The sequence below is a fragment of the Macrobrachium nipponense genome, chromosome 36 (genome assembly GCF_015104395.2).
Source record: "Macrobrachium nipponense isolate FS-2020 chromosome 36, ASM1510439v2, whole genome shotgun sequence".
NCBI classification, from domain to species: domain Eukaryota; kingdom Metazoa; phylum Arthropoda; class Malacostraca; order Decapoda; family Palaemonidae; genus Macrobrachium; species Macrobrachium nipponense.
The window spans coordinates 65,531,078-65,545,848 of NC_087220.1; the positions used below are offsets into that span (position 1 = coordinate 65,531,078).

Below are 14,771 nucleotides of genomic sequence, written 5' to 3' on the forward strand. Positions count from 1 at the left end.
TGGGCACTTTCCAACTCCTCTTCATAGGACGTGACTGCTCGGCCGAACTCCAGCCGCGTCTGGGCGAAGCGGAATCGGACGACGAGAAGCACTCTCTCAGGATGCCCTTGCAACGGCGATCCCTGGCAGTCTGGGACGACACAGATCCTGCCGAAGGGACACCTGATCGGTGGGGATCCTCCACAACCTCCGTAAGGCTTTCGACATTCCTCCTCCTCTGGGCCTGGGAGTTTGGAAGAGGTCTAGGCCTGGGAGCGTTGCAGAGCCGATCAGACGCCCCCTCCGCTGCACTGGGTACACTGAAATCACTATTCACTGCACTGTGCTTATCTTCAAAAGCTCGCATTTTGAGCTCCATCCTTTTGAGGGCAGCCTTCAAATCCGCTAATTCCATAGACGAATTTGCAGGTTCTGTGAAGGGAGAAGGAGCTGATACTGTGGGGGAGGATGCAACAACTACTTCCTGGATAGGTACTATCGTCTCACTAACTGGCTCGTTAGAACGAGACCTACTCAAGCTTCGAGAAGAAGCTTTCCTAACTCTATCCTTTTCTAACTTCCTTAAGTAGGAAGTTAGAGTCTTCCATTCCTCCTCACTCATATTCTCACATTCCTTACACGGATTAGTGAAAGAACATTCATACTCCCTACACCGCTCACATACTGTGTGAGGATCTACCGAACCCTTCGGCAGTCTCACGTTACAACCCTCATTCACACATACTCTAATTACATAACTAGAGTCAGACATTCTGAGAAAAATCCAAAGCAAAATCCAATAAACAGTCCACAAAAGCGTATGCCAAACCAACGATCCAATACCAAAAAAGACAGTCCAGAAGATCAATGGCGATGAAAAGCAAAAATCAGGTCAGGAGGAACCAACAACGATGTTGTCGGAACCGGCGACAGAGAAAATCTGATTAGACAACGGGAATGGTTCCTAGTCCTGCCACCCAGCGGCAGGGCGGTAGATCACCTGACCAACCTATAGCGTGTGCCGCGAAATTTGAATTTCTGTCGGGAACGACGGAGTCTAAAGCTAAGTATATATCTAACAAGGAAGTTGAATGTACAAAAATACTAATGCAAAGGAAATAGTAAAACAAGAAAACACTATACTACTTGAACACTCAAAGCACTAAACTAAGGTAAGCACAAGAAAAGACTGCAATAAGAATTAAGCAAAAACCCAAAAACATGTGAATACAAACATAGACTTTGACAATGAAACTTAAATGAATGCACAAAGGTATAACAAAACTTAATTTACAAGTGAAAGGGAACACTAATGTAAAGATATCAAAAGTACAGACACACCAGAAGATAAACAGCAGACAATGTGCACAGATTTCTCTTTAAAGGGACTCCATATCAATGGTTAGAAGACAGGTACAAGAACTTCTGACAGGTAACCAAAGGAAATGATGATCAAAGCTGATAAACAGGGACAAGTGAAAATACTACCACCAAAGAATAGCTACTGAAATGTATATGATAGAAAATAGGCAGAATTTAATCAATTCAATGAATCATATCAAACTGAAGCAATTTTGAAAAAAAAAGTCTGGGGAGTGAGACAGGTGTTAATAATAACTAGACATACTTAGCACAACCAGTTTTTCTGGTGATGTCTGAAGATTGCTGCTAACACAGGTTAGGCTTTTGCAAAGTACAGTGTTTATGTTAAAATTAATATGTTATGATGGTGGTAATGATGATAATAATACAGCGAAAAAAACTCCAACTTTACTTTACGAGTTCTCAAAGGTAATATGCATTTACATGAGAAAATTGCTAGTATACAGTAATGGAAAAACTATACAGATGCCCAAGGTTTTATCCAGAATGACTCTTCATGTGTATTGTAAGATTATCTAAACGATCAAAACTTCTTTGACATTCATTGCAAGTATATGTCTTCCCTTTTGTATGACACCTCATGTGTGCTTTGAGATGACCAGAGAGAGAAAAACTACTTGGACATTCAGTGCAGGCATAAGGCTTCTCACCTGTGTGAATCCGCTTATGCCTTTTAAGGTGGGTCACGTGAGAAAAACTACATGGACATTCTGTGCACGAGAATGGCCTTTCCCCTGTATGAATTCTCATATGGTTTTTGAGGGAACTCAGTTGTGCGAAACTACTTTGGCAATCATGACAAGTGTAAGGCTTCTCTCCAGTGTGAGTTTTCAAGTGCCTTTTCAGACTATCTGCACGAGAAAAACTGGCATGACATTCAGTGCAGACAATTGGTTTCTCTTCTGTAAATGACTTCTCTCCTGTATGAGTTGCCATGTGTTTCCTGAGTGTACTGGAATGTGAATAACTTCTCTGACATTCACTGCAAGTGTAAGGTTTCTCCCCACTGTGAACTCCCATGTGAAGTTTGAGATTACTTGCGATTGCAAAGCCTTTGTGGCATTTAGGACAAGTGAAAGGTCTCTCTCCAGTATGAGTTCTCATGTGGATTTTGAGACGACTTGAGATGGCAAAGCTCTTCTGGCACAGTGGACAAATAAATGGCTTCCCTCTAGTATGAGATCTCATGTGTCTTGAAAATTGATCCAGATGAGCAAAACTACTTGGACACTCAGAGCAAGTGTAAGTTTTTCCTTCAGTATGACTTCTCATGTGTATCCACAGACTTTTCTTGTGGAGAAAACTCATTGGACATTCAGAGCAAGTGAGCCTCTCTCTGGTATGAGTTCTCAAGTGCTTTTTGAGACCAGTGGAGCAGGATAAACCTTTCTGACATAAAGGGCAAGTGAATGGTTTCTCTCCAGTATGTGTTCTGAAGTGGGCTGTTAGACTAGATAGATAAGAAAAGGTTCTTGGGCATTCTGTGCACATAAATGGTTTCTCTCCAGAATGTACTCTGATGTGCCTCTTCAGAAGACTTGGGCTACAAAAACTTTTCTGACATTCAGAGCAAGTGTACAATTTCTCACCATATTTAGCTTTCATGCGAGCTATCCGCTTCTCTTCCACATCAGTTTCCTCAGAAAAAATGTCCACATTATTGCTGTCTTTTTGGTAAGCTTCATCAACAGTCTCTCCATAGTCTTCATCAAAAGCCTGGAATTCCTCTTCTCTCTTTACAGACTCAAACGACTGTTGCACATCAAATTCACTACAGTCAATGAATTCTGTCTCCTCCTTAACTTCTATGCCAGATTCTATAAAAAAGGGGCCGTCCACTGTGACTTCAGTAAACTCATCCTCCAAATTTCCCTTTTCTTGTTTGATTAAAGGCAACGATAATGAGTTTCCAGCTGCCATTTTCACAGCCTAATAAATGTCTTTACACAAAAAAGTAATGAATTTATATACAAGTTACAATACAGATAAAAAAATCAATATACTATAAATTGAAAAACAGCTGCCATTTTCAATGCCTAATAAATGTACAGTGCTGCACCCTACCAAGCTTTTCTGCTCACAAATATTTCAGCATAATCCAAAAGAAATGTTGAAAAGAGGTCAATATTAGGCCAAACATTCATATAATAAGTGATTCAAGAGGAAGCCAATTTCACTCACCTTTCAGCACCTAAGTCTAGAATTCTTACATCAGCAAACTACATCAATATTCTTTGGCATGTTCAAAATCTAGTCTAGCACATTTTCAGTCCACTTCATTCATATTTCCTCACCCCAATTATACTTACTGAAAATACTGTCTTTACACAAAAAAGTAATGAATTTATATACAAGTTACAATACAGATGAAAAAACTAATATGCGTACTATAAATTACAAGACAAGGTAAACCTTTTCAGAAACTTATAAAGGTACTTTTAAACTAAAACATCTTGTTACAACAATTGCAATATTCTGTCACAGAAAATGTCAGATCATTTATCACAGTAATTTATCATATGATAATTTTAATAATATATAGCTCATGTGTTTTTTCAGAATGGAAAAACTGATAAAACTATAAAAACAATTTCCAACTTCCATATCTTTACATCAGGCATCTGATGTCATTTTCTTCTCTTTGGGATACTCTGGAATAAATAGAAGACAAAATCAGTGTAAAAACATGCACCAAACTGCACCTTTCATGATACAGTAAATAAGAAATGTCAAATTTTCAATGTTTCATGGATAAAACTCCATTTTATACTATGTTAAGCATCCTTAGGGGGGAAAACAATGAGATATGTATTCTTAACTAGACACTAACCTTCTCAACAGATATACGTACTGTATTGTATTTAAATTTTTGGTCTATCTGGGATTCAACTAATGTATTCTGGACAAAAGCAGTTCAATGTGTGACCAGCAGCTTCTGCCAGAGCCACAAAACCTGATCAACCTCTCAATTTTTTGTTAGTCACTCATTGCATTACAGTAACTGTTTTTGTATTCCCCAAAACCTTCTGAATTGCTTCCTATTATGCCAATTTTTCATACTTTGTGATCATGCTATACTCATATTTCTGTGAATATACGAGAATGTGTATGTATGCATTCTTTTTTGTGACAGGAAAAATCTATATAAAAATTCTGTAGGTTCTGAGTTTTAATAGTGCTCAACCAATAAGTTTGATTTAAAGCAGTAAATTTCCAAATTTTCCTGCAAGAAATAAAAAAGGCATCTTCAACAATAGGAAAGAAGGTAATTTTCATACCATGATTATGATTTAATAAAAATAATAATAAATGTAGGGAAAACAACTGATTTTAAATGAATAAGCAACACTAAAAATGCAGGAAAGAGAAAGGACCTGAACATCTAAAGGAAGACAGAACAGAATGACAAAAAACCAAATTTTTGAAAGTAAATTGTATTTTCCCTAACTATACAAACCTGAGGTTCTTTACATAAGGAATTACTATTCAGCGCCAGCTGGACTGGTCGTAAGATTTACTAATAAGGTAGTTCGGCAGTAACTGCTTGTCCGATGGTCGGGAGTCCTGCCCGAATGGAGGTAAACATACCCCTTTGCTATAGGCCCAGGAACAGAGTGAGGGGTGGCATGAGGTGGGACTATATGTAAAGGACCTCAGGTTTGTATAGTTAGGAAAAATGATATTGTTATGATACAATAAAGTTTTGTACATACTTACCCAGCAGATATATATACTTAGCTAATGTCTCTGACGTCCCGACAGAATTCAAAACTCGTGGCACACGCTACAGGTAGGTCAGGTGATCACCCTCTCCCGCTGCTGGGTGGCGGGAATAGGAACCATTCCCGTTTTCTAATCAGATTTTCTCTTCCACCTATCTCCTGAGGGGAGGCTGAGTGGGCCATTAATCGTATATATCTGCCGGGTAAGTATGTACAAAAATGATATTGTCATGATACAATAAAGTTTGTTCATACTTACCTGGCAGATATATATATATAGCTGTATTCTCTGACGTCCGACAGAATTTCAAAACTCCCGGCACACGCAGTGGTCGGCCAGGTGGTTAGTACCCATTCCCGCCGCTGGGAGGCGGGCGTTAGGAACCATTCCCATTTTCTATTCAGATTTTTCTAGACCACTGTCCCCTGAGGGGAGGTGGGTGGGTACTTGATTATATATATCTGCCAGGTAAGTATGAACAAACTTTATTGTATCATGACAATATCATTTTGTTCATGACACTTACCTGCCAGATATATATATAGCTGAATCCAACCCTTGGAGGTGGGAAGGGACCGAATAGAAGGATTTTGGAAACAAATTACATGCAGATGATTGACATCTTGGTTCCTTACCTGTTAGCATAGCTGACTTCGTGATTACTGTCACCCAAGTCTGCTTCTGCTTTACTAGAGTCTCCAGCAAGGTAGTGACCTGTATAGCTGGAGAGTTCTAGATGATCTGTCAACGGGAGCGTGACCACAATGCGACTAGACCATATTGACCATACTCTGAGGAAAACGAAGCATAAAAAATACCACCTGACCTAGCCAACTAAAGTTAGTCCCATAACTTTTAGGCTAAATAAAGGGAAGACCGCCTCAAGCGGCCGACCCTACAACCATAAAAACAATACCATAAATTAATAGCACACCTATCCATTTTCTAAAGGATGGGATTCATGCCGCTTCTCGTCCCCAATACTGTATCCGCGGAAATATACGGTCCAAGCGAGTAGCAGTTCTCATATGTCCCCTTCACATCTCTGAGGTAGTGTGAAGCGAACACAGAGTTGCTTCGCCAAAATGTGGCACTCAGGATATCCCTGAGTGCCATATTCTTCTGAAAAGCCACCGAAGTCGCTACAGCTCTAACTTCGTGAGCATTAACCTTCAGAAGTCAAAGATCACCATCTGGACAGGACGAATGAGCCTCCCTGATGGTGCTTCTCAAGAAGAACGGTAGGGCGTTCTTAGACATTGGTAATTCTGGTCTCCTGACGGAACACCACAGGTTGTCCGACGGACCTCTACTTTGTTTGGTTTTTGCCTGATAAAATTTGAGAGCCCTGACAGGGCACAGGACTCTCTCTGGTTTTTGTCCGATGATCTCTGATAACCCCTTGATATCAAAGCTCTTGGGCCAGGGGTTGGACGGGTTTTCGTTCTTAGCTAAGAACGAGGGACTCAGCGAACACACCGCATTGTGTTCTCTGAAGCCCACATCCTTACTCATGGCTTGAATCTCGCTAACCCTCTTCGCTGTTGCCAGAGCGGTTAGGAAAACAGCCTTTCTCATTAAGTCCTTCAAAGAGGCAGCATGCATAGGTTCAAATGGGCTTGACATTAGAAACTTTTAGACAACATCTAAGTTCCATGATGGAATCTTAGGTCGTGGTACTTTTGAGGTTTCGAAGGACCTCAAAAGATTGTGAAGATCCTTATTATTTGTCAAATCCAAGCCTCTGTGTCGGAAGACCGTTGATAGCATGCTTTTGTAGCCTCTGATCGTGGGCACTGAAAGCTTGTCAATATTCCTAAGATGTAGGAGGAAATCAGCAATCTGGCTCACAGAGGTCGTGGAGGAGGAAATACCTTTCCTCCTACAACATCTCGTGAAGACAGCCCACTTTGATTGGTAAACAGCTTGAGAGGATGTTCTTCTAGCGTTGGCAATAGCTCTTGCCACTGATCTTGAAAAACCTCTTGCTCTGGCCAACTTTTTGATAGTCTGAATGCAGTCAGACTCAGAGCGGAGAGGTTTCTGTGATACCTCTCGAAGTGGGGCTGTCTGAGTAGATCGATTCTTTCTGGTAGGGTCCTTGGGAAGTCCACCAGAAATGACATGACCTCTGCGAACCAGTCGCTTGCAGGCCAAAAGGGGGCGATCAGCGTCATTCTTGCTCCTTCTGAAGCCGCAAACTTCCTGATCACTACTCCCAGGAGTTTGAATGGTGGAAAGGCGTAGACATCCATCCCCTTCCAATTCCATAGCATGGCATCTATAGCTATTGCTCCTGGGTTGAGAACCGGGGAGCAGTAAATAGGAAGCCTCTTCGTCTTCGATGTCGCGAAGAGGTCTACTAATGGGCGTCCCCAAAGCCTCCACAACTCTCGGCAAACCTCTGGATGGAGAGTCCATTCGGTCGAAAGCAGCTGATGTTGACGGCTGAGGTCTGCACAGACGTTCTGTATGCCTGAAACGAATCTCGTCAGGATCGTTATATTTCTCATTTTCACCCAAAGCAAGATATCTCTCCCTATCTCGAACAGGAGCCGAGAGTGAGTCCCTCCCTGTTTCTTGATATACGCGAGAGCCGTGGTGTTGTTTTCCGAGTTGATCTGGACAATCCGTCCCATAATTCTTCTCTCGAAGAATTGGAGAGCCAATCGAATTGCTTCCAATTCCTTTAGGTTTATGTGCCAGGACCTCTGTTCCCCTCTCCAGAGGCCTGACACTTCCTCCTCCCCTAGCGTTGCTCCCCAGCCTGTCTTGGATGCGTCTGAAAACAACACTAGGTCGGAGCTCAGAAGTTTGAGGGACAGTCCTTCCGATAGCTTGACGGGATCGAACCACCACTTCAAATGGTCTTTGACCGACTGAGAGATTCTCAAAATTTTGTCTAACTCTTCCTTGTTCTTCCAGTTGTCTGCTATGAAAAACTGGAGTGGCCTGAGGTGCAGCCTTCCCAGGGAAACAAACTTCTAAAGAAATAGAATCTGGGCTCCTAGACTGCATATCTAGGACCCCCAAACACCAGTCAAGGAAGTTAAAAACTTCTAGTGTCTTGTAAATCCCCTTGAGATGGTGGTCTATTTCCGATATCGTCCAGGATACTTTCGCTGATGGAAGATAAGATCTTCTAGGTGCGTCCACTAAGTTGGAGAAATCACCCTGAGCAGAAGAAGGGATTCTCAATCCTGCTTCTTCCTGTTTCATACCAGATTCCTGCTCTTCCACTAAGTTTTGCGGGGGGAAGAGCAAATGAAGTCTTGCCCTTCGCCTTCTTGGATTCCATCCAATCGTGAACCCTTTTGAATGCCCTTTTAGTAAAGAGCGAAGTGGCCATCTTAACTAAGCCTGGCATCTTCCTTGCCTTCGATGAAGTAAGTTGTGAAGGCGGAGAGAGAGGTACTGGAGTTTGAAACTTGTCGGGAAACAAGTGTTTCAAGAGGCGAGTTAAGGTTTTATAGTCCGAGGAGGATGAAGCTGCAGGCTCTTCCTCATCCTCAGGACCAGGGTCACTTGAAGATTCTTCTTCCAAGGGAACCGCAGAGGTGCCCTGCTTCGAGCGAGAAGAGACTAAACCCTTATGTCCCATTTGTAACAGGGAACCTCTACTCGAAGGAAGTTTTGAAGAGGAGATTCGGGTATGTCCTCCTATCAACTTTGAATTTCTTTCAAGTTCCTGCAAAGGAACGTCATGCGGAGCGTCCTGGAGAACTTCCTCTTGACGAGCGTCCATATAGGACTTTTGTCGAAGGCCTTGAAGCATAGGGCGCTTACTCGTCTGAAGAGCGTCCTGCTCCGTATTCCTTAGCGCGTCTTGACGCGTAGGACGCCTAGCGTCCTCAAAAGCGTCCTCATCCGCGTCCTGACGCGAAGGATGTCGAGCGTCTGTCGAAGCATCCTTAAAATCATGTCGTATAGCGTCATGGCGTTTAGGACGTTTGGCGTCTTCAGATCCCGCATCGCGAGCTTCTTGCCGAGCAAACCGATGTTTGTGATGTCGAGCGTCTAGCAAAGCGTCCTCACGAGCGTCCTGAAAAGTGTCCCGACGAGTAGGGCGTCGAGCTTCTCTAACAACGTCCTTGCGAACTTCTTGGCAAGCGTCATGATACGTAGGACGAAGTGCGTCATCAATATTGTCCTTAGAAGCTTCTTGGTGAGTTTCTCAATACTTTAAGCTCCGACCTTTTCGAAAGGCGTCCTCATGTTCTGCTTGACTGGACTCTTGTTGCTTCGAAAACCTTACGTTCTGAGCGGTCTCCTGAAAGACCGCAGGTTGAGCGTGCTGAAAGGCGTCTTTATGGGGTTCTTGCCGAGTGTCCAGACGCTTAAATCCTTTTGGAGGAGCGTCTCGACGAGGAGAGACCTTTACAGAAGTGTCTTGGAAAGTTCTATGGCGATGGAGACTCTCATTCCGTTCTTGAAACACAAGATTATCCTCCTCCGACTGAACGCCGCCGGAGCGAGTCCTCTGAACGTTCTCCAACTCCTGACAAAGACGACGGCCGCATGTGCGACATCTAGCGTCTTTGTCGCTTTCACCGATACTTCTAGAGACTTTATCAAAAGGAGCGCTTGTGCGTTCCTGAATGAGTCAGCGAGGTCTAGAAGGCGACGAAGCAGGAGAGGACGAAGAACGAGGAGAAGAAGGAGAACGCCTGGATTTCTTGACAAGCAGCCATAGATCCTTCTTACAACGACGTGATCTTGTCTCTCTCTTTGCGAAAAACGCAGCCAATTGTTGTTGTATCGCTACTAGTGTCTCTTTAGATGGAGAAGATCCATGTGAAGGACTTATCCAGTGAGAAGAAGATGGGCGAGGGGATGCCTTCTTCTTTCTCTCAGGACTAGAATCAGGACGATTGGAGTATACATCCAACTCCTCTTCACAAGATGTCCTAAATCTCTTCTGCGGGATACTGTCTTCGAAGTCTTCCAGGGAAGAACGAAGCGCAAGTCGAGGAGGAGGACGCTCTCGATCTCCTGATGAAGCGTCCTCTTCTCTAAAACCTCTCTTAAGAGGGCGGGAAAGACGATGGCCGCCTGTGCGACATCTTACGTCCTTACCGCTCTCGTCTTGAGAGGCCTTGCGAGAGACCCATCCCCGTTGAGGTGAGGACGTCTCGGAGGAAGAGATGCACTCTTTCAAGATTCGAGCCCGCGCACGATCTTTGGCAGCCTGGGAAACGTCCTCAGGTTCTGCCAAAGGGACGCCAGACCGGTGTTTAGTTCCCGTAACCCTCTTTCGGCTTTCAACTTGTCCATTCCCTAGGTCCTGGGAGTCCGACAGAGGTCTAAACCTGGAGGCATTATAGGACCGATCTGACGCCCCCTCCACAACACTAGGGGCACCAACACTATCACTGCACTTTTGCTCATTAGATTGGAGCGCGAGCACTTTCGATTCAAGGTTACAAATCGACTCCATAATTGTAGTAAGGGCATTACCTTCTGTAGAAATCACTTCATTGCCCGAAGGCAAAATTACAGGGTTAGGCGTAACAGAATCTACAGTTAGGGAGTAGCACTTTAGACTATTTTGACAGAAGCACTCCTGGAGGAAGACCTCCTGATTCTCTCACGCTCAAGCTTACGTATATAAGAGTCATACGCCTTCCGTTCAATATTAGTCAAAACCTCACATTCTTTACACCTATCATCTAATAAGCAAACATGCCCTCTATAATTCGTGCATACCGTGTGAGGGTCTACCGAGGCTTTCGGTAGCCTCACCTTACACTCTTTTACACCGCACACTCTGAAACTAGTAGAACTAGATCCAGACATCTCAATCCAAGAATAGTCAAAGCCAAATTCAAAACCAAACCACAATAGCGTATGCCAAGTCACAAAGCCAAGTCCAAAAAACCAAAAGACAATCAGAATACTTAAGTGACAAAAAGAAGTTTTCAAAATCTTAAGCGGAGGTACTGGAAACAGGTGTTTACAATACCGGCGACAGAGAAAATCTGAATAGAAAATGGGAATGGTTCCTGATGCCCGCCTCCCAGCGGCGGGAATGGTACTAACCACCTGGCCGACCACTGCGTGTGCCGGGAGTTTTGAAATTCTGTCGGACGTCAGAGAATACAGCTATATATATATCTGGCATTTAAGTGTCATGAACAAACTTTATTGTATCATAACAATATCAATTTTGTATATGCAACTTCCCCGGCAGATATATACTTAGCTGATTGGCACCCTTGGTGGAGGGTAAGAGATAGCTAAACACTAGAACAAATAATAAAAAACAGGGAAACAACATCTGTTGTAGGTAACATAAAAACCCTGGTTCCTACCTGACTGGGCAGAAGACTTCATGGTTACTGTCTATGAGTCTGCTTGCCTCCAGAACTTCAGTGAGGATGAAACCTGTTACTGACAGCTCTTCTGGGTCTTGTCAATGGGGGCCAGCCCGCTTACTTGACAGAGCCTTGTCTCGGATCATACCAATGGGAAAAGACCCACTTACATGGCAGAGCCTTCACCTTCATCATATCAACGGGGACTAACCCTCTTACATGACAGAGCTTAGGTCCAAATAACTAACAAGGAGCACTACAGCCAATCCCGACCACCTGACCACACTATCATTGTTAGAAACTATGATTTGAAAGGGGTACACTTCCCAAATCCCCTTCCAATCAACCAAAAAACACAACACCAAAAAATGATATTGTTATTATACAATAAAGTTTCATACATACTTACCTGGCAGATATATACTTAGCTATAGACTCCGTCATCCCCGACAGAAATTCAAATTTCGCGGCACTCGCTACAGGTAGGTCAGGTGATCTACCGCCCTGCTCTGGGTGGCAGGACTAGGAACCATTCCCATTTTCTATCAGATATTCTCTCTTCCACCTGTCTCCTGCGGGGAGGCTGGGTGGGCCATCAATCGTATATATCTGCCAGGTAAGTATGTATGAAACTTTATTGTATCATAACAATATCATTTTCATACATTCAACTTCCCTGTCAGATATATACTTAGCTGATTGACACCCTTTGGTGGAGGGTAAGAGACAGCTAACTACTGAATAGACAGGTAAACAACATATGTTGTAGGTATTTATAGACCTTGGTTCCTACCTGATTAGGTGGAAGACTTCATGGCTACTGCCTAGGAGTCTGCTTCACCTCAAGAGCCTTAGCGAGATAGTGATCTGTGGCCAAGAGTTCTTGTGGGTCTGTCGATGGGGTCTTATCCACTTACTCGGCAGAGCCTGACTGGCATTTGTCAATGGGTGCTAATCCACTTATATGACAACACGCCTTATTTTAAGGAGCACACAACCGATCCCGATCACCCGATCCTAACACCTGTGTTAGTTCTAAGATTGCCAAGAGTTATCCCCCAAACTCTTCACAAACAACCCATAACTCGAAATACACAGTCAAAAATGCACACACTAAAGTACAAAAAAAAATTTTTTACCCCTCTGATAGTCAGATACCACTGGAGTTCCTTACTGAACTGAAGCGACGGCCGCCTGTGCGACATCTGACACTTCTTTCAGCAGGAAGCCAAGAACGTATCCAACAAGAGGGTTACGTACACAAAATTAAGGATCGGCGCTTGCTCCAATACCCAGAACCGTCTCCGCTGACACAAACGGACCTAGAGAAAAACATTTCTCGTACGTTACGCGCACGTCCTTCAAGTAATGAGATGCAAACACCGAGTTGCACCTCCAATATGTTGCTTCCAAGATATTCTTAAGCGACATATTTCTCTGGAAGGCAATAGACGTTGCGATAGCTCTTACTTCGTGAGCTCTCACTCTCAAGAGTTTAAAAGAGTCATCTGGGCAGTTCTTATGCGCCTCCATAATTACGCTTCTTACAAAGAAGGCCAAGGCATTCTTCGACATCGGTTTTTTGGGGTCCTTTACCGAGCACCATAGACCGTGTTGCGAACCCCCCATCTGTTTCTTTCTGTCCAGATAGAATTTAAGCGCTCTGACCGGGCAAAGAGACCTCTCTGCCTCTCTACCTACTAGGCTAGCCAGGCCCTTTACCTCGAAGCTCGTGGGCCAGGGCTTCGAGGGATTCTCATTCTTTGCAAAAAAGAGAGTCTGGAACGAACAAATAGCAGTCTCCTTTGAAGCCCACTCTTGACTCAAGGGCGTGCAGCTCACTGATTCTCTTCGCCGTAGCGAGAGACAAAAGAAATAGGCACTTCCTTGTAATGTCCCGAAAGGAAGCCCTATGAGGTGGTTCGAACCTTTCAGAAGACAGAAATTTTAGGACCATGTCCAGATTCCAGCTTGGAACTCTAGGTTCTTTTGATTTGGATGTTTCGAAAGAACGAATGAGATCGTGCAAATCTTTATTGTTGGCCAAATCTAGTCCTCTGTTCCTGAAAACGGCCGAGAGCATACTCCTGTATCCTTTGATGGTTGGTACAGAAAGATGCGATTTCTCCTTCAAGAAAAGAAGGAAATCTGCAATCTCGGTCACAGAGGTATTGGAGGAGGACAGCTTCTTAGACCTACACCAACTTCTGAACACCTCCCACTTCGATTGGTATACTCGCATAGTAGATGATCTGCGGGCTCTAGCGATTGCGCTTGCCGCCTTGCAAGAAAACCCTCTCGCTCTGACAAGTCTTTCGATAGTCGAAAGGCAGTCAGAGCAAGAGCGGGGAGGTTTTGATGGTACCTCTCGAAGTGGGGTTGTTTGAGCAGATCTGTCCTGTTTGGAAGAGATCTGGGGAAGTCCACCATCCACTCCATTACCTCTGTGAACCAATCTCGGGCTGGCCAATATGGGGCTATCAGAGTCATCCTTGTCCCCTTCGAGGCCACAAACTTTCTGATCACTTCCCCCAGGATCTTGAATGGGGGAAAAGTGTAAACATCCAGTCCGGACCAATTTAGGAGAAAGGCGTCTACTGCAAAAGCTCTGGGGTCGTCTGCCAGAGCGCAAAAGGTGTCTATCCTCTTGGAGAGGAACGTGGTGAACAGGTCTATTTGAGGCTTCCCCCAAAGAGACCAAAGGATCTAACACACTTCTGAGTGGAGGGTCCATTCTGTGGGAAGGACCTGGAACCTCCTGCTCAGCCTGTCCACTCTCACGTTCCTCTCCCCTTGGACAAACCTTGTCAGTAGAGTTATATTTCTTTGATCCGCCCAAATAAGAAGATCTCTTGTCAGTTCGTAGAGAGAGACCGAGTGAGTCCCTCCTTGCTTTCTTACATAAGCCAGAGCGGTGGTATTGTAGGAGTTTATCTACACTACCCCGTCACTGACTATCTGCTCGAAGCCCTTTAGAGCAAGATGAATGGCTAAGAGCTCCTTGCAATTTATGTGCCATGACACCTGCTCTTCCGACCAGGTGCCTGACACTTCTCTCGATCCTAAGGTTGCACCCCAACCCGTCTTCGACGCGTCTGATTATAATATCAGGTTCGGGTTCCGAACTTCCAGGGACACACCCCTTGTTTTCCTCTAGAGGGGGTAACCACCACCTTAAGTGATTTTTCACCTCTACCGAAATTGGAAATGTATCGGAGAGCTGTCCTGTCTTCCAATTCCAATTCCTTTTCAGGAAGAACTGTAGAGGACAGAGATGCAGTCTTCCTAGAGGAAAGAACTGTTCCAGCGAGGAAAGGGTCCCCAGAAGGCTCAACCATTCCCTCGCTGAACTGCGCTCCTTCCCTAAGAAGC

The 14,771-nt window shown here is 44.1% G+C and overlaps 1 protein-coding gene across 1 annotated transcript in view; it reads right to left on the minus strand.

Moving 5' to 3' along the window:
- The window catches only part of LOC135203481 (oocyte zinc finger protein XlCOF6-like), a 146,228-nt gene that overhangs the window by 83,894 nt on the left and 47,563 nt on the right, over window positions 1-14,771 (minus strand). The window contains exon 4 of the mRNA XM_064233203.1: window positions 1,852-4,013. Coding sequence (XP_064089273.1) covers window positions 1,852-3,282 — 1,431 coding nt within the window. The 5' untranslated portion in view covers window positions 3,283-4,013. The remainder of the gene's footprint in view (window positions 1-1,851; window positions 4,014-14,771) is intronic.